Genomic DNA, 21,519 nt, shown 5'->3' with positions numbered 1-21,519 from the left:
TCTCTTCAACTCATAGACTTAGCAAGTTTCCTAGAAGGGTATCATAAGTAGAAGTTATATTGTGATGAACAGACACTATAGAAGGGGACAGCCATAGTCTCTCAAAAGAAAACAAGGTAAGGAAAACTGACGTGTTTTAGACTGTTTTAGAATGTTAAAGCGACTTTGCCCTGAAAGTTATATCAACAGAACCACATCTGAAAAGTTTCAAAGTTAGCTTTAGAATCTGTCATTCCCTTAACACACTGTACAATCAGAACTCCATAGAAAAACAGAAATTTTTTCCCTATACTTGGAAGTTGTAGGAATCTGGATTTCAAAGAGGAAGTGTTTCTTCTCACTGCAGAAACTGGGGTTGGTTCAGAATTTTAGAGGGTAGTGATACTCTGTGATAAGATTCTCTGATGTCTGGGTTCCTCAAATTCAGAATGTAACAATTCCTTCTTTATTCTCTTTTTTCTCATGCCCTTCCTTCTCATTCTGACTGCCTTTCTCTTTCCTTTTCTTTCAATAACTCCCTTGGTATCCTCCTACATGTTAACTAGTTATATATGGAACTGAAATATCTATCCACACATACATATATTTGGTATTCTGTTCCACTTCTTGAATAGAGTTCTTTGTTTCCTACTTTTAAGTTTTGAAATGAATGAATGCTTCTATACATATGCATATTTAATCTCTCTAAACTTAAATATACTTTTTATTTGTGTGGGACCTATGAAGAATATGTCACATCCCTCTCCACACCCCTACCCCCCACATTCCCAATTGCCCTCAAAAGATGGTTTTCCAATTTTCATGTAGGGCTTTCTGAATACATGAGAGAAATTCACCAAGGTTGAGAGAGATAATGATAGGAGGGAGGGAGAGATGGAATAAGCATTTAATATCATGCCTACTATGTGCCAGGCACTATGCTAAGCACTTTTTATAAATATTATCTCATTTGATCCTCATGACAACACTATGAGGTAGATACTGCTATGATCCCCATTTTACCATTGTGGAAACTGAGGCAAACAGAGATTAAATGACTTGCCCAGAGTCACACTGCCAGTAAGTGTATGAGGTGAGGCCTTGCTGATTCTGGGGCCAAAGTTCTAACCTACTGTGCTACCAGTTGCCTTAATAATAGCTTGGAATGGTAAGAGTCATTCTAAGATATTGATAGAAAACCAGCCAATTAATATGGACTAAGATATCTATGTATGATTCCAATTATAGGGATAGGGACTGGACCTATGATTTCTCTGACGTAGTAGGCTCTTCAATGGGTTAACGTCCTCTTGTTATAGTAATGAACATGAATATTAATATAATATTAATCAATTAATTTCCATTAATAATATTACAATAATATGAATATTAAATGTAGATTGGCACCTTCTCTGCAATTTATAAAGAGAGGTGTAGTTTTAAAGACTCAGAGACCAAGTGGCTTGCTTAGGGTCACATAGCATATATGTGTCAGAGATATGACTTGACCTAGGTCTTCCTGGCTTTGACACCAGCTCCCAATCATATTCTTTCTTTCACCCATATGGTTCCAATAAGCATTTCTTGAGCACCCAGTATGGGAAAACAGGGGTGCCTTTAATTTCTTCTGTCATAATGACATGTACTTAGTGCTTTTGCTACCACCACATTCCCCACCTCCACCACTGTCTTTTTCATTAAGTCCCGCATTCTTCTCTTCACAACTGTTTTTGTTCTATGTGAGAGAATTCCTTAGCTATGGCCCTACTGAGGGTTCAATCACTCGATCATCATTCTAGAGCAGGAAAGGACCTGCTGAAGGAGGAATAAGAAGGGAAGAGAAGGTAAACAAAAATGAAAACCCATGAACTTTAATCAGATCCCAGTTAGGTCTTTGGTGAGGGAACATGGGAACAGAATGCTCTTCTGTAGCATGGCTGAGCTAGAGAGCTGCACGCCTTCCTCTTTCCCTCAAGTACTCATGAATTTCAATTATACAATGATGTGAAAGAAGAAGTTCTCTTTATGGTCTAATAAAATTTCATACTGATGATACATTACTAATAGTGAATAATGAACTTAACTTCTTCTCTCCCTCCCCTCTTTTTATTAAATCAGGCAAGAATTAGCCTTTGACTATTAGTACCTACAATAAAGGCAAGCCAAAGATCCTTCGGCATCTTTTATCCCCACTCCAGGTCTGTGTGAAGCACAATAAAAGGAATATTGAAAAAGCTAATGAAGAATCTTCTTAGGCCAGAACTTCAGAAAGAAATGATGAAAAGCCCATAATGGTTATTCCACATGCCTTTTTCTTTTAGCCAGATTCGCAATTCACAAGAAGTCTTTCTTTCACCTTGTACTCGGTGCCAAAAGATATTTAATGTACCAATATAAACAACATCTTCCAGCTTCCTTTGCCTTTGACCTCTAAAGAAGATGCTATATGTTTTAGAAAAAAATTGTCCTTCCAAATCCACCAAACCCACAGAGGACAATAAAAGTACTTGTGCAGATTAAGAGAACTTGATTTATCTTAATTACTGTACTGGGTACTTTTTTCCGAAGGAAATTGCTATACCACATGGAATTCTGGCACACGTGGTGAATTCTTCATTTTTCCAGTCATGCAAGGAAGAGAAATATGGGATCACAAAGAAAGAATGGTGGACTTAAATGGCTTTTCAGTACACAGAGATTTTGTGTGTCCAGACATCCTGGCAAGCCAGTCCATCAAGGAAATTCGGCTTAATCAAATGCTGTTGCTAAAATTTGTGCTTATTGGCACCTTTGTACTTTGGACAAGATTTATTTGGTATGAATTGGTATGACTCAGGCACACTGGAAAATCATAGAAATGGCACCACAACAGGGAAGTAAGACTGGAGGATGATTCAGAAGATATAGGTTTTGCCCTGGGTCTAGTCTTTTCTTTTCTCCTATAAGTCAAGTTTCACAACTCTAACTGTTCTCTTAGACTTACAGAATGTTAGAGCTGAAAGGGATATTTCCACCATCTATCTAGTCCAAAGCCTTCATTTTTTACAGATGAAGAAACTGAGGTTGAGAGATGTTAAAAGATTTGTCCAAGGTCATTTAACCCAGGTATCTGGATTCCCATTTTAATGCATTGTACCCCATTCAATTAAAGTCATCAAATATACATGAAGTGCCAGTAATGTACAAGGTGCTGTATTAGCCATTGGGGATACAAAGATGAAAAAAGGACCTAGTCTCTATCCTCAAGAAGCTTCCAGCCTATTGTGGGTTGCAAGAGCTGAGAGGTAAGACATGTATAAAAGATAAAGAGCTAGAGTGTGGAAGAAAAAGAAAAGCCTGACCCTTCTTTTAGACAGTTAAGTTCTCCTAGAACCAAATCTTGTCCTCCTAAATGTATGGTTGTAGAGCTGAGAGTGGGCAGCTTGGTGGTACAGTGAATAGAGTGCCAGGTCTGGAGTCAGGAAGATTCATCTTGAGTTCAAGTGTAGACTCAGGCATTTCCTAGCTGTGTGACCCTGGGCAAGTCACTTAACTCTGCCTCATTTCCTCATCTATAAAATGAGCCGGAGGAGGAAATGGCAAACCTTTGAGTATCTTTATCAAGAAAACTTCAGATGGGGTCATGAAGAGTCAGGCATGAACTGAAAATGACTGAACAGTAACAGTGAGAGAGAGTAACAGACACGAGGCAGAGTTGGAGGAAGAAGTTCAGGGGCAAAAGAAAGTTTAATTTTGAACATATTAAATCTGAGGTGTTGGGGAACGTGCTGGCAAAGACGTTATGAAGGGCAGCTAGAAGTGCCAGACTGGAGCTCCAAAAAGAGATAGGGGCTAGATTGGGAAGCCAACTGCACAGATGCAATAACTGAAGACAGTAGAGTGGCTGATATCGCACAGAGAGAGAGAGAGAATTTAAAGAGAAGAAAAAAAAGCGTCGTGAATAGAGCTTTGGGGACATAGTCAAACTCAAAAGATAGAAAGAGAAAACTGAATCAGGACAGGGGCCCAAGGGGCCCCTAAGAACTGTTACCAAGGGGGCGGGAAGACAGGGAGAAAGAGAACCAGGAGAAAACATTATCACTGAAGCTGAGGGATAACAGTTCATTTAGAAAGAGGGAGACAGTGGTAATGGTTAGCAGAAAGGTCAAGGAAAATGAGCATTAAGACTGATTACTGAGTTTGGCAATGAGCAAGTCATTGGTGACTCTAGGGACAGCAGTACAGGGCTGAGGAGAAAATGAATGAATGGGTATTGGAAAGTAGAGGCAGTGAATATAGTTGTTTTTTTTCTACAATCTTTGCAGAGAATGGAAGGGAGTAACAGGGTGGAAGGGAAGTTGTTTTAGGATGGGCAAGGTCTGTGCACGACTTTTCTAACTTCTGAGGATAGGGTGTCTGCTGCAGGCTGCTGGTAAGTCCTAGAGGTACCAGGTTCACTATGTAAACAACTTCAGCATGAGTCATTGAAATTATCTCTTCAGCAATAATTTTCAAAGGGGTGACTGTGAAAAATGATTGTGACAGAGCTGATACTATACATACGTAGAGAAGGCAGCAGGCATAGTGAATAGGGCTCTGGATAACTATTAGTAGCATTTAACTAAGGGATAGGGACTGAGCTAGGGTCTGGACATATGATTTCATTGGTATAAGGAACACACTCTACTAATGGAGGCCTTCACTCTCTCTGCAAGTTATAATCTTGGAGAGACACACAGAAAATGAGCAACCCTGTGTTAAAATTCTGGTCCGTTTCTGAACCTAGTGACCCAACAGAAATCACTCACCCTCCCTGGACATCATTTATTGTTTAGTTGTTTTTCAGTCATGTCTGACTCTTTGTGACTCCGTTTGGGGTTTTCTTAGCAGAGATACTGGAATGGTTTGTGATTTCCTTCTCCAGCTTATTTTACAAGATGAGGAAACTGAGGCAAAGAGGGTTAAATGACTTGCCCAGGGTCACACAGCTAGTAAATGTCTGAGGCCAGATTTGAATTCAAGTCTTCCTGACTCCTGGCCCAGCCTGGATATTAAAGAAGATAGAATTAGAGGAGACCTTGAAGATAGTCTGATCTAACCATCTGGCTTGGTTAAGTAACAAAGCTGTTGAGTGATAGATCAAGTGCTGAAACTCAGTTTTGTTGATTGAAAAGTTAATGTCCTTGATACTGGCCTGCCAGTTTCCTCATGTGTAAAATGAGAGGCTTGGACTGACACTAGGTAACATTGGAAACCCCTTTCTAGCTCCAAAAGTTCATGGTTCTATGTTATTCTCTAATTGTCTATTCCATAATCCATTCCAATTTGATTTCAGGAGCCCTGCTGCTGTGGTCTCTTCCCTCCCTCTGGGAGAAGTCATACTTTATCCTGTTATCAGTCAGCTGTTAGGTTTGCTAGGGAGAGAGCAGAGGATTCTGGGTACCCGAAGGAGAGAGGAGGAGGAAGGAGGGATGGACCTCCCTCCACCCCAGACCCTGATCTGCTCAATTGCTTATTCCTTTGGCTGCATGAACATCAAGTGACAGTCACATGGACTGCAGAATTATGAAAACAGAGCCAGAAGAATAAGGAAATAGAATTCTTTGCCAGAGTCAGCAGCTTTTTGCTTGCTTAGTCACCCAACCTCTAAATATTTAATACAGAAGACCCTGGAGCCAATAAAGAACTAAAATGAAAAGTGTTTCAGAGGGAGAGAATAACTGGAAAGTCATAAATTTGTATTTTTGTAATATAGTGAAAGAGAAATGGAGTGAAAATTGTGTTTGAATCTTGGCTCTGTTAATTACGTGCTATGTTACCTTAGGAAAGTCACACTCAAGCCTCAATTTACTCATTTCTAAAGTGGATACAATGAAGGGTACATTGTTCATCAGATAGAGACCAAACTGGAAAAATGTATAAGTTTTTTTATAATCATAAAGCACTAACTAGCTATTAATATATCTATGTTTCTTTTATTTCCATCAAGGAAGATTATACTTGGTTCGGCGCTGCAAGTGGATGATTAGTTGGGACAAAAATTGAGTGGTAGGAGGAAATTAGACTATATTTGAGTTGGGAAATTGTCTAGTGTTTTCAGTGGTTCCAAGGTATCTGCTACCGCAAAGGGCCATTTCCTTAACAACAGTATTTTCCTAGGGACATTATGTGGTTGCAAATCTTGGAACATCATTCTCTTCATTGGAGGCAGTGGAGTAGTATAGTCCTGGACTGGGAGTTAGAGAGACCTGGGTTCAAATCCTTTCTCTGACACTTACCACCTCTCTGATCATAGGCTAGTCATTTAATCTTTCTGAGCATCAGTTTCCTCATCTACAAGTTCTTCTTTTTCTTCTTCTCCTTCTCCTTCTTCTCCTTCTTCTTCCTCTTCTTCTTCCTCTTCCACCACTACTACTACTACTACTATAGTTACAAAGAAGTTCTGGACCTTCATGGGTTGAGGAAATTTCCTTACTGAGGATTTCCCTATACCAATCATGAGCCCAATCTCTAACCCTATCTCTAAAATAAGGATGGTAATATACCTATAGTACTTAGTTCATTGGGTTATTATGAAGATTAAATGAGATAACATATATACAGCATTTTATAAACCTTAAAGCATTACATAAATGTCATCTCTAAGGACTATTACCTCAGAAAAATTAAAATAAACAATCTAATGAGAAATTAAAAGATGAATAGTGGGTGTTAAGATATTGTAACATGTTCCTGGTGACTTTTGTCCAGACAGTGGCATAAAAAACATTATTGAGAACTTTATAACTGGAAAAGGGCATGGATCAGTCATGAGGAAAGATTTTGACGTAGCAGATTGGAAGCCTGAAAGGTCCGTTGAGATAGAGAGGAAATCAAAAGAGGCAGAAGAGGACCTCCAGTATACCAGGAATATTCTTTATAGAGGACTTTTGGAAAGATATCAACAAGAATGGCACAAGATGACAAGACGTGTAGTGGTTCTGATCCGTATTAGAAGAAGGAGAACCAATACACATGAAATCACCGAGCCAAGAAATGTATTTTTTTTAAAGCCTTCAAGGATGAAAAAAAACCTATACAATGAAATAGGTGATTGAGAAGTTAAGGGAAAAGGAAATCAGATAGTGAGAAAGCAAAAGGAGAGTGAGAAGAGAATGTAGAAGGAGAGTCTTTATCCTGTTTCCATTTTGTTTCAAGAATGGGCCAGGTGAAGCAGTCATTGTTTCTGGCCAGCAGGAGGCGCTAGCTCCAGAGAGTCTGCTTAACTTCTTGTCTCTATTCTAAAGGGTTCTCATATTTCTTGCTATCTGATGTTAATAGATTTAGTCAGTGATTGAGGTCAGTTTTCAGATCTTAATAAAATTAGCAAGAACCTGGGACCCGAAAGTGCTCTTATCATATGTAACATGTTCTGTAGACCATGGCCCAGGGAATATAGAACCAATCTTTCAGAAGCTGTATAAACAGGTTTTGTGGTGGGGACTTCCAGAACCCTGAAGGGCAATTTTGACGGCAATAATTCAAAATTTGCCTGTTTTAAAAATCAAATGTTACATTCCAAAATTTTTCAATGTGTTGAAATCTGACTGAAGCCATTCTTTTAAACTAATAAAAACCATCTGGTGGTTGCATACTGTACATACCTCACCTTTATTTTACAGGGTAATTTTTTTATTATGCTCACTCTTGATTTATAGTTGGGGCGTGATAGAAATAATTCTTGTTTGGGATAACCTGGAAAACTGAATGGCTAGGATACTTTAACCTATTCTCAATGAAATAACTAAACAAGCATTTTGTTATTGTTCAGTCTTGTTCCATTCTGATGACCCCATTTGGGGTCTTCTTGGCAAAGATACTGGAGAGGTTTGCCATTTCCTTCTCCAGTTCATTTTACAGATGAGGAAACTGAGGCAAGTAGGATTAAGTGACTTGCCCAGGGTACATATCTGAGGCTGGATTTGAACTCAGGAAGAAGGCCTGCCACTCTATCCACTGTACCATATAGCTGCCCCTTCAAACAAGCACACATTTGGTCATTTAAAAATGTTTCACCACAGATAGCACCAGCAACAGAAGACACATGATAGCGGATTTCAGCTCAACATAAGGAAAGATTTCCTAATAACTGACATGGACAGGCTTGTGAGATAATAGTGATAAAGACATTTATGTAGCACTTGAAGGTTTGTAAAAGGGATCAATGTATATTATCTCACTTGATCTTTACAACGAACTTGTGATATTAGTACTAGGAGTGTTATTGCTACGATCTTACAGGTAAGGAAACTGAATCTCAAAGGAATTCATGAAGCTAGCTGTTTGGAGACAGATTTGGACCCCAACCTTTTCTGATTCCTCATTTGAGGCAGAGAGAGGGAGTTTCCCCACCAGAGAATTCCCTATTGAGAGAAATGATTACTTCTCTCTTGTATTTAATAACTAGTCATTGATTTGGGACCAAGGTGTTCCTCCTTTTCTATTTCCTCATTCAGAAATCAAACATTGTGGGAAATCCCAGGCAAAGACTGATCCAGTCTAAGACCTAATCGAAGGCAGTAAAGAAATTCTAAGTTTAGGCCAGTGGGTGAATTCCTGCTCATTGTGTTTACTCAGACAGGTCTGGCCAAATGTGGATTCTCCCTTTTGTCAGATGGGCAATAGAGAAATTGATAAATCTCTTTGACCAAGATTTGGGTGCTTGGTGTCACATACCCCAATATCCTCATCGGCACAGGTCCACCTCTCATTACAATATTCTTTGTCTCTCATTTTTAAACCAATCAGAGTTGATTGCCACCCTCAGGAACACCCACTGTTCCAAGGGCATATAAGTGTTGAATGGGTCCCATGAGGAGTCTTTGGCATCTAAGAGTACTACTTACTCCTTTTATTAGTAATACATCAGCATTGTTAATAAAATGACTATTTACCCAAATGTCTCTCAGACTTTTTAAACTACGCCAATATCATTTAATTAATCAATTAATCATTTTATTTTATATTATTGATTTATTATTTATATTTTAATATATGTTATTATTTTATCATGTTATTATTATTCATTTAAAACATGCTAATGTCATACTGTGCCAGTGATATCACAGATCTAGTCCTTACTCCTATCATAAATCAGAACAACAGGGGATGATAAGGTTGTGAGCTATACCAGGAGAGCAAATACTCATCCTGAGGACATGATGAATGCATCCATGGAATACCTATCTATCCAGTTCTTATAGTCATCATTGGAATGATAGTCCCTTGAAAGGAATAGGGATTGTTTCATTCTTTGTATTCCTATCTCTTGATACACAGTAAGACATTGATAAATGCTTGTTGATTGACTATTTCACTGGCCAAGAAAGATATTTTTCCCATTTTCTGACTTAGAATTAATGCTGAATTTGCTCATTGAAATGTTGTTATAAATTATAGTTCAGGTGATGGGTCAAAATAAAGTTTTATAGAAAGTTCTGGGGGACCTAACCACTATTTATAACATTGTTTTTCTTTTTTGGCAAGGCAATCAGGCATATACACATATATATATGTATATATATATGCATATATATATATGTATATGCACACACACATATGTATATATGTGCAACATTTTTTAAACCTTAAAGCACTATATAAATGTCATCTCTAAGAACTATTATCTCAGAAAAATTAAAATAAATTATCTAATGAGAAATGAAAATATGAATAGTGTGTTGAGATATTGTAACATGTTCCTGATGACTTTTATCCAAGGAGTAGCTTAAAAGACCTTATTGAGAACTTCATAACTGGAAAAGGTCAGTCACGAGGAAAGAATTTGATACAGCAGACTGGAAGCCTGAAAGTCCCATTGAGACAGGTCACACAGCTGGTAAGTGTCAAGCGTCTGAGCTCGAATTTGAACTCAGGTCCTCCTAACTCAACGGCCAGTGCTATATCCACCGCACCACCTAACATTTTTTTTCTTTGTGGAAAATGCATTTCAGGTTTCAAACACCTAACTCTCAAAAGAATTTTCTGACCATAATCTCTTTTTAAATTAAGAACCACTGATATAACTCCGTCTCTCTTTGAACATTGGTTAGATGGCATTATACATAAGATTTCACAACTCTAAACTTCAAAGAAAACATTTAAGAAATAACATGTATAAAAAGATATTTCATGAAGCAAAGAGAAACAATGTTTTACTTAAATTTAGTATGATCTGGCAGAGGTATTCCTGAGCCTGAGTATCTCTTGTCGTGACTAAATACAATTTTCCCTAAAGAAGAATCCAGGTAGGGTTATCCTTAATCCTGATATGGAAGTCATTCCTAGGATTGCCCATTAGGCCAGGGGCAGATGGGAAACTGGAGTCAGATTGGAGTATGGGTGGGATTGTTTGAATGAGAGAGAAGCAGAGTCCACTTCATTGTTGGCTGAGGGAAGGCAGAAAGGGCCATGTCTTTTTCACCATGAGAATTTAGAAGTTAAAATCAACATAGCACCTAAAGCATTTCCATCAGGCATCTGGGAGAGAATTTTCTGGCTTTGGTTAGTTTTTGGTTTTCAGAGTGAAACGGGGTTCAGATTTAGGAGAAGTTCTTGTACCTACATTTCACCCAATTCCTTATGATGTCCAAGTAACATCCTTGCTAAAGCAGGTTTTGTTATGGGTACTTGCCATAAATAAACTTCTCATTATCAGTAGGGATGTAATATTATCCATAAGTTGAACTGAAACAGGGTTAACAAAGTGATGTCTATTTGGGTCAGAGCTTTCATTTTCCTTATTCAGAAAAGAAACACGATGAACATTTTCTGAGTTCGATGCCAGTCAATGAATATACTGAACTATACTGATCCTTTTTTTTACTTAAGCTTAATAAAAAGCAGGAAATGGAGGGAAAACTTATCCAACCTCCCTAAGCCCAAACCTGCCTATTAAAAAGTTAAAATAAAATAACCTCTTCCTTTTTATACCTATCTAAAAATACACTATAGCATAGAGTAGGCTCTCTCCTGTTCTCAATTGCTGTCATTCTTGCCAAGGAAACAGGATGAAGTTCACCAAGTAGGTTTTTACTGAATGATGTGTATATTTTGGCTTTACTCATGGCCATTAAGAATAATTAATATTTGTACTTTTTCCTTGTAATAGCTTAAAAATGTCAGAAAGAGGTCTTTTCAAGAAAAGGTACTTCTAGGAAACCAAAGTATCCCTTTTATAGTCTAGAACTAAGGATTTCTAGCACAGAAGGCCATGGAAACCTGGTACTGACCATAGATCTTTTTTCTTTTGAAAAACAGAATTTTTTAAAGCTTACCATGGCTAAGCCTAAAAAGTCCATCTCCTTCTATCTCTGAACTCTGGCCCATAGACGAGCTCTGCTTGGTCAGGTTTTGTTTGGGTCTCTTTTACTTGAAAAAAAGATATTAAGATTTTGTGGTAGCAATAAATTGGAAATGGTGGTTGTCCTTAGGGTAATGGCTGAAAAAATTGTGGTTTATGAAAGAAATGGAATACTATTGGACAATAAGAGATGAGAAATCTGAGGACTTCAGAGAAATATGGGGAGACTTTTGTGTACCAATACAAAGTGAATTAAGCAGAACCAAGGGAACATATGGGGCGGCTAGGTGTTACAGTGGATAAAGTGCTGGGCCTGCAGTCAGGAAGACTCATCTTCATGAGTTCAAATGTGGCCTCAGACACTTACTAGCTGGGTGGTGCTAGGCAAGTCACTTAACCCTGTTTGCCTCAGTTTCCTCATATTATAAAATGAGCTTTAGAGAGGAATGGCAAACCACTCTGGTATCTTTGCCAAGAAAACCCCAAATAGGTCATGAAGAGTCAGACATGACTGAAAGGACTGAACAACAATGGAACATAAACACGGTGACTATACTAATATAAATGAAAACAATACTGAGAACTCTGAATTGTGATGACTAATATTGATCCCAGAGAAGAGATGATGAAATGCATGGCCTCTCTCTCTTTAGAGGGGTGGAGAAACTGTGTGTGATGAGCATATGATGTCAGACAAGGTCCCCATGTCTTTTAGTTCTGCTTCATTTTTTCATTGTTTCAAGGGAGGGTTCAAAGCCCTTATTGGGAAAAGAACTGTGATATAAAATCAAAAGATATCAACAAAAGATATCAAAAGATAAAACAAAAAAAAACAGTAGGGGATCAGAGAAGAGAAACCCACATGATCAAAAGGTTAGGAAACAGGTTTCCAGGTACTAGTGGGATTAGAAAGATTGGTTTTTATTGATGTATAGGGTCCTTTTCTTGTTTGAATTTTTTTAGTTGAACCACAATTTAGTACTTACATACAACACAGCTGTGAAAACATTTTAATACCATACATAGAAAAAATGATTTTCATTAAGAAAGCAGCAATCTTGTCATTGGATATAATGGTCTTTCCCCCCTTTAATGGTGAAACATACGGTGCTCACTTAATCCTTCACACAATTCTTCCAGGCTGGGACTATGATAGTTATTATTTCTATATTGTGGTTGAGGAAACAGATTCAGAAAGCTTAAATGACTAGCCAGAGATATATTGTAAGTAAACGATGGGGGCAGAATTCAAACACGGGTCACTTCTACCTCTAAGCCCAGCACTCTTTCCAATATCCCCAAGCTTTCTCCAAAAGTTCATCTGTTGTAGCACATATTGTCATGTAACACAGAAGTGGTCTATATTCAAATGCTACCTGATACAAACATAGTATCAACTGATGTCTGCTATATGTGTTCAGAAAGTGGTAAATTGTCTTACCTGGTGTTTGGTTTTAGATTTTCTATTGTAGAGAAGGTTTGATTTGTAGTTTGAATGGACTCCTTCTTCCCTGTAGGTGCTCCATTTTCTTTGGATCTAACTTCATATTCTTAAAAAAAAGAGAGAGACAAAATTAATCAAATAATAACAATGTTAACATGAATATAAAAATTGAAGGTTACAAAGCAATTTCCTTACAGCAGCCTTGAGGTAGCTAGAATATTATTTTTACTTCCATTTTATAGCTGAAGAAACACAACCAGTAAGTGGCAGAACCAGGATTTGTACTCATCTTTTGATGCCAGAGGCAATGCTTTTTCCACTATAATACATTAGTTAATTGAATAATTACTCCATAAGCTTACAGTGAAACAATTAGTTGCCAAATCTATAATTTTTTTCAGGTTTTTGTTATTGAATGGTTTTTCAGTCATGTCTGATTCTTTGTAACCCCGTTTGGGGCTTTCTTGACAAAGATACTGGAATTGTTTGCCATTTCCTTCTTCAACTCATTTTACAGATGAGGAAACTGAAGGAAATATGGTTAAGTGACTTGCTCAGGGTCACATAGGTAATAAGTGTCTGAGGCCAGATTTGAACTCATGAAGATGAGTCTTCCTGACTCCAGGCCTGGTGCTCAATCCATTGCACTACTTACCTGCCCCAAGTTATAAATGATCATTTCCAAATTGGAATTGTACTTCAAGATTTATATTTTTCAGGAATATACTCTTGGAAAAACTTTGGGAGCTGCTTAATACATATTTCAAAAATGTTGGCTACTAGTGAAAAATTAAGATGTTGCTATTATTGCCTTGGGTCTTGGAAGCTTATGTCTCTGACCACAGATCAGACAGTTAATAATAGCTTATGTACACACACTGTGTGCAAATTGAGGTATTAGGTGCTATGAGAGGTATCATCAAGGAAGTAGGGAAATTGACACTTGCCTTAAGAGTTTAAAACCTAGTGGTGAGCAGTCCAATTATATGCACATACTGCTACGAAAAAAACTAGCTCTGACAAATATTCTTAGTGAAAAATTAATTAACAAAATAAACCATGTTCTGCTTAAACTCTTTTCTCACAGTTATTTTTTAAGAACAAGCTTCTGCCTTGATGAATATTCTTGGCTAATAAAAGTATGTCAACATTTCCACAAGTAAATCTGAATCTCATGCCAGAAAGCATTTTTATGTACTCACAGCTCTAAACAAAGCAGAGATCATTCTTCATAACTTTAGCTTTCAGAATATTATTGTGCTATTTCTGAATTAGCTAATTATTCTTTCTTGTTTTGACCTTTAGCGAGAGCTTTGTCTTGTCAAGTGCTATAAATAAATAAATTAATTAAAGAACCCAAATAAAAGAAAGAAATAAGCAATCATCTCTATACAGAGAGATTGAATACTCGGTGGGATGGGAAGACTATGTTAAGTGTCGGTAATTTAATCTAGATTTCTGCTAGTAGTGTTGAGGTAAAAATATGTTCTGGGGAGGTCAAGTTAAGGCACAACGACTTGATTAAAAGATTAAAAACAAATGCCTACAATAGACATACATTTTATAATTTCAGTCAAGGGAATCTTTTAGAAGTTATTATGATAGTTTAATTTTTAACATTTTAAAAGTTTATTAAATGTTTCTTATTTTTCCAATTTATATCTTATGTTGTTATTTATATCTTATGTACATATTTGTACTTACTTTTATTTTATGTAGTATATAATATATTAGTATGGAATTAAATGTGCTCATAATTTACAAGTAAATAAATGTACACATACATACTTATGGCACACAAAATTCCTGAGTGAAGCAGGAATTGGACAAAAATGTAATTGGGAAACATTTAACAAAACAAAAAAAAATGCAATATGTTAATTTGTGTTTTTCTAAGTTACTACATGCCCTTTAGAAATCTGTTTTTATTTGGGTTTGACACCACTTCTCTAGATCAACTCTATACTAACTAGTGGTCTTCAAACTTTTATGTATTCCTATCATTAAGAATTTTTTGAGCATGCTGTCCAATACATACTCACATATACATTATTATGATACTTTAAACCATTCCTAAAGCAGCTTTCCTGAAAAACTTTAGATCCTTTCTCTTAAATACGAAACAAAGCACAGAGTGATGTGATGGAATGAACACTTGTCTTAAGAGTCAGAAGACCTGAGCTCAAATCCCATGTAAGTCTAAGCTAAGATCCATCACTAGGCATCTCACCTTTCAGCGCTTCAATTTCTTCACCTAAATAATGATGCCAATGATGTTTGCACTATCTTGCCCATAGGGTGGTTATGATGAAAACTCTTTATGAACATTAAAGGATAGAGAATGGACCCGTTATTTCTCTGTTACAGAGAATTCCCAGATAAGTAAACTTACTTTATCAATGCAGGTTGGTACCGTCTTTGCACCTTAAAGACACATGAATAGTTGCCTAGAGGTTAAGTGATTTGCCACAAGGGCCACAGACAGGATGTGTCATATGTGTGACTCCATATAGGATACATATAGGTATCTGACTTTTCCAAAGTCTCAAAGCTAGTGTTTTCCTGACTTTGAGGCCAGTCTTCCATCTACTATGACAGGCTTCTACAAATCTGAACTAGTTATAGAAATGATATTCTCTTTCTAGTGGCAACTCTCAATTTATATGGCAGCTAATTATCAACTTCTTAGGTTTTCTATTCCCCACCCCCTTTTTGGTTTCTTTTATGACTGGGCTTTCAGCTATTGGGTTCTCTGTGAGCAGTTCTATCAAGGAAAGAATCCCAAATTGATTATTTCGATGATTCATGTTCTTTCTTCCAATATAAATCATAATGGAAAGTTTAATGTTCACATAAATACCGTCATTCAAGTCACATGAGCGTTTTCATGGAGAAAGCAGGGCCAAAGAAGCTGATACTTCTGATTTGCTTAAAATTCGATGAATAATAACATAGAAATTATTCAATGACATTTCATCAGAAATATGATTTTTGAAAGAACCTAGTGCAGAGGTTCTCAAAGGTTTTGGTCTCAGGATCCCCTCATATAGTTGAACATTATTGAAGACCCCCTAAAGAACTTTTGCTCATATGGTTTATATATATCAATATTTACTGCATTAGAAATGGAAACATCTTAGTATTATTATACTATAGTTTTGACCTCATAGACCCTATGAAAGGGTCTCAGAGATCTTCAGGGTTATCTGGACTGTCCTCTGAGAACCCTGGTCTAGCATACTGTAGGCAACAAAGCAGATATCTTCAATAATTGTCTTTAGCAGGCATTTGGGAGCGTTCCTTATTGAATATGCTCTTAAATATTAATCTGTACACAAGGATCTCTGTGGGCTGCATATTAACTTAGAAAACTACATGTTAACATTATCTATATCCTATTGCATTTTTACTTATTTTGTTAAATATGTCCCAATTACATTTTAATTTTATTTGAATCCAATTGGGAGTATTGCTGGCTGCATGTTTGACACTTCAATTTAGTCTAATCTCCTAATTTTATAGATGAGGAAGGTAGTCCTATGGACAGTAAGTTTCTTATCCCACATCCCACAGAGAGTGACAGAGCTGGATTCACATCCCAGTCCTCTGATGTCAAATCTAGAGGTCTTTCCATTCTACGTGGAATGGACTTGGAACGGTGTCTTCTTGTCTTTAATTCAGCTCTCTAGACTGCCTCTCATTTTAATTGACATCTTTTGTTTTTCTTTCACTTCTGAATATATCCTCCCCCACTTCCTATCCCTTCTAACAAAGATTAAAAAGAAGAGAAAGAAAAATGCTTCAGCAAAACCAGTCAATACGTTAATCACATCTGACAGTATATGTAATATTCCACGCTCATAATGTGTCATTCTCCGACTCTCTCCACACCTACTCTGCAAAGAAGGAAGAAAGGGCAGTTTTCTTAATTTTTGGGAGAAAGGGAGAATAGTGTCCTTTCAACCATGCTATTCTTAATTTTGGCAATAATTAAAAGGAAATAAAACATTAAAGTCACCTCTATATGCCAGGTTCAGAGATGACTTAGGTTAATATCTAGTGAAATCTCTTAATTAAATAAACATATTACTGATAAGGATTCTAAGTTATACTCAAATAATAGCAATAATTATAGCTAGTATATATCTCTTTAAGGTTTGAAAATGCTTTGCAAATGGAAGGTTACAGCTTTTTTGGAAACACTAGTTTTTGAAATCTCATGGTTAGATGGGTTAGAGGCATTGGAGTGTAGTGGAAATAGCCCTGATTTTGGAATCGAATGATCCAGGCCCACATCCTGGTCTGAGAACTTGGTAAAGTCACTTGTTTTTTCTAGGCCTCTCTTTTCTTGTTCGCAAAATGAAGGGATTGGACTAAATATGCTTTCCTAAATCCTATGAATTAGTCATAAATAATTCCATTTAGCAAATTATCGTAACTCTAGTCACATAAGACAGCATATTGTAGTGGAAAGGAGGTTGTTTTTCTTGGAGATGGGGAGACTTGAGTTCAAATCTTGCCTCTAATACATACGAAGCTATGGGATGAGGTTAAATTACTTCATTTGACCTGTCAGTGCCTCAGGCAATTCTCTATAACTTTAAAATAAAGAAAGATCTACTTCCATGGAGAAAGTTTTCTATCCAATAAATCATGATTCTGTACTCTTTAAAAATATAAAGTTTAAATTTAAAAAAATACATTGTGTTTAAACTTTTGTTATACTGTGGGGGATATTCAGAGCCAAACAGAGCAGACACTATTTTCATGGCCAATATAATATTGCATTATATAATAAATATTCATCACATATATAATATTACATTATGAAACTCATTCAATTTGTGTCTTATTTATTTAAAAAGTTGTCATGGACTGCTCGGTTATAGGAAAACTAATCGGCAGACAAAACAGAAGACAAGGGGAACTCATTCTCATTAATACAGTCCTTAGGGGTTAGTATTTAGGGGATCTCATTCATGAAGGCAGATAACTAGGTGGTTCAGCGGATGTAGTGATGGGCCTGGAGTCAGGCAGACCTGAGTTCAAATTTAGACTCACTAGTTGTGTAACTTTGGGTAAGTCTCTTAATCTCTATTTGCCTCAGTTTCTTCAACTATAAAATGGTGATGATAATAACACCCAAGGTTGACATGTGGATCAAATGATGCTCATAACCACAGTGCCTGGCACACAGTAGGTGCTATATAAAAATTAGCTATGATTATTGGCTATTATAAAGGTGTTCAATAAGTGATTGATCAATGGACTTTAATATTTTTCTCTTCTGTTCTAAAGTGCAGGAATATTGTTACTATCCTGGAACCCACAATCTACCCCAGAAATAACAAGAGAAGTGAGCAGGGCCTGGCAAATCTCCAGCTTTCTTTCTCTCAAAAGAAAGGCCTAGGTTTCCATGCCAGGTCTAAAGTTGATGGTGTGACTCTGAATAAGTCACCTAACTTTTCAGAGCCTTGGTTTCCTTGTTGTAGAATGTAAAATTGATACTTTCAGTGCTAACCTCACAGGATTGTTAGAAGGGAAGTGCTGTATACTTTTAAAATGTTAAATAAATATGAACTATTATTAAACTGAAGCCTGAAAGGATTGGGGCAGGCCCTAAATCTTCCCTGAATGTCTTCTCAATTAATCCTCTTCTGTTCACTCACTTCTTATACCCTCCCTCCTGGATTCCTCATCTCCCTACACCAGCATCCATAATGTCAAATGGAAATACCTGCACATTGTGCCTTCTGTCTCCATCTACCTTCTCTTTAGCAACTTTCTCTTTCTTTGCATTCATTCTCTTTACATTTATTCTGCAAGCATCTCCATACAATTCTGTTGTCTCCTAAGTTAGAACATGAGCTCCTAGTGAGTAAAGTTTGCCTTATTTACTGTATTTGTATCACTAGTATCTGACACATAGTAGGTGCAGAAAAAAATACTTGTTAATTGATTGTGCATTATAGGTTTGCACGTTGATTTTCATTTCTTCAATTGTTCTATCCCCATGAATCTGAATGTGTTCCTTAAACTGAGCTTAATATTCGCCATTCCTTTGCTTCTTCTCACTTCTTTAATATACTTTAATACCTTTCTGGTACTATTCTGGACAGCTAAATGGTTGCAGTGGATAGAGTGGTGGGCTTGAAGTTAGGAAGACTTCTCCTGAATTCAAATTTGGCTTCAGACACTTACTAGTTGTGATTGGGAAAGTCGCTTAACTGTTTGCCTCAGTTTTCTCGTCTGTAAAATGAGTTGGAGGAAATGGCAAAACACTCCAGTATCTTTGCCAAGAAAACCCCAAAATGAGGTCGTGAAGAGTCAGACATGACTGAAAAATGACTCAGCAGCAACAACAACACAACAACGTACGTTTTCTGGAACATGGTAGGCACTTGTTGATTGATTGAATGCTTTGTAATCTTTGATTACATCAGTTTGGGTACTTTCTCCTAACCTCAATCCAAACTTTGCAATCCATCTAAGCCTTAATAGATGGCTTTCATTAGTTGTTCTTGTCAGAAAATTCACCACCCTTCAGCTGATCTGGTGTTGGGAATCTCCAAACTGAATGAGGTGTGTCCTTGAAGGGCAAATGCAGCCTGTGGCCCCCACCACACTCAAAGTGTTTTCCACTTGGTAGAACCTGCCAGAGATTACATTCAGCTGGCAAAGCCTTTGAGTACCCATAGCTACCATGACAGGGCCGCTAGGTGGCGCCATAGTGCATAGAGTGCCTACCCTGGAGTCAGGAAGACTCATCTTCCTGAGTTCAAATCTGACCTTAGACACTTACTAGCTATGCCATTTAACCCTGTTTGCCTAAAATGGTAGACCACTTCAGTATCTTTGCCAAGAAAACCCCAAATGGGGTCATGAAAAGTGGCACATGACTAAAAAATGACTGACAACAAGTTATCACACCATGACATTTGGTTGAATAATTTAAGAAAATTGTAATTATCAACAATCATTGGTGTAAGTCCTGCATTTTATAGATAAGGACCCTGAGGACCGGGATAGTGAAGTGATTTAGGATCATAGAGTTAGATATGAAACAGACTTCAGATGCCATAGAGCCCAACCCCCTCATTTTACAAATGAGGAAACCAAGGCGCTGGGTCATGCCACTAATTAGTGTCTGAGGATGGATATGAACCTAGCTCTTTCTGATTTCAGGTCTAATGGCACTTCCACTATACTATACTTCTTCTTGGAACCAAACCCCAAAACAAAAGATCAGACCCAGAGAGATTAAATGATTTGTCCAGGGTCACAGGGAAAATTAGAATCTGAGGCAGGATTCCAACCCAGGTCTTCCTGACTTCAAGTCGAGCACTCTATCCACCGAATCATGCTGCACATGGTTGTACAATCACCTTGATTACATTTGACCAAAGCAACACATTTTCCCACCAAGAGCAGAACTTAGGATCTGGCAGCACCCTACATGAGAGCTGGCCAAGAGTAAATATTAAATAAGGCATGCACACATAAAGCTAGGTATAACAATAGACTACAAGGCAAGTATTAATACTGTCTCACCACATTCTCAAAACAAGACACTTCCTCGACTAGAGTTAAGAGTCTTTCCAGTGAAACAACAATCTTTAAGTCATTAACTGACCAGTGACTGTGTCATTCTGTGGCTTATCCCAGTCCAGTATGACAAATGATGAACATCCTTCCACTGTGACCACAGTGAGGTTGGTAGGAGGATTCTGGGGTGGGCTTGTGGGGTTCTCCTCTGACACCTCCTCTTGTGGGAACCGCTTCATCGAATCAGTGATGGAACATGGCTCGTCCTCAGGCTTCGGAATGTATTTCACGTGAGGAGCTACAAGAAGGAAATCATTACTGTTTAGTTCCTGCAGCTCGAAGGGCAAATTGAAAGCGAGTGTTCACTTTCAATGTGATTCTAAGTGGCAGGGCACCTGGCCAAGTGTAATTATATCACAGTCTACTTTCAATTGTCCATGCAGATGGAAGAGAGTAGGCAGGTTTATTACTCATAGGTTCATAGATTTCACGCTTGGACTTTGGTTTTTACAAATGAGGAAACTGAAACCCAGAGATGTCAAGAGATTTGCCCCTGGTCAAACAGGCAGGAAGTAACATAGACAGGATTTGAACTCACATTCTCTGTCTCTAAGTTCAGAGCTCTATCCTTTGCAGCTGGGTGACACAGTGGGCTGTGTGACCCTGGGCAAGTCACCTAACCTCTGCTTGCCTCAGCTGTAAAATGGAGAAAATAATAGCACCTACCTCCCAGCGTTATTGTGAGGATCAAATGAGATAATATTTGTAAATCAATTAGCATAGTTCCTGGCACGTAGTAGATGATTAACAAATGCTTATTACTTTCCCTTTCCCTTCTATGCCAATTCAAATCACTGGATATCTTGAAATTAAGTGTTTTGAATTAATTTATTATTATTATTATTAATATTTTCAGTATTGATCTTAGGGTAATATTAAAATTACTTTCTACCTCTTGAGCTAAGATGGCTTGGGAATTTGGGGTGGTAGCAAGAAACCTGTATAGAATCAAAACACTTGCTATAGATGATTCAGAAACTTGATGATCTATGAGCTGAAAATTGCAAATTATTGGAGGACTTATTGCCCTATGTCAGTATATATACTACTTTATCTGTATGTATCCCATGTTTTATGACAGAGATCTTTTTTAAAAAAAATTCTCTGCTCCTATGCTCAGGGGCAATGGAAGACTGGATAGCTCTGCACCAGTCTGTTTTAACCCAGGAAT

General features: G+C 37.4%; 1 protein-coding gene across 1 annotated transcript in view; it reads right to left on the bottom strand.

The window, feature by feature from the left end:
* The window catches only part of LOC118837175 (ABI family member 3 binding protein), a 201,554-nt gene that overhangs the window by 12,048 nt on the left and 167,987 nt on the right, over nucleotides 1-21,519 (bottom strand). The window contains exons 55-56 of the mRNA XM_036744133.1: nucleotides 20,377-20,586; nucleotides 12,741-12,849 (exon numbers count right to left, since the gene is read on the bottom strand). Coding sequence (XP_036600028.1) covers nucleotides 12,741-12,849; nucleotides 20,377-20,586 — 319 coding nt within the window. The remainder of the gene's footprint in view (nucleotides 1-12,740; nucleotides 12,850-20,376; nucleotides 20,587-21,519) is intronic.

The sequence above is a fragment of the Trichosurus vulpecula genome, chromosome 2 (assembly GCF_011100635.1).
Source record: "Trichosurus vulpecula isolate mTriVul1 chromosome 2, mTriVul1.pri, whole genome shotgun sequence".
In the NCBI taxonomy this organism is placed as follows: domain Eukaryota; kingdom Metazoa; phylum Chordata; class Mammalia; order Diprotodontia; family Phalangeridae; genus Trichosurus; species Trichosurus vulpecula.
The sequence above is the reverse complement of the archived record's forward strand: the minus strand, read 5'-3'. Positions and strand labels throughout refer to the sequence as shown.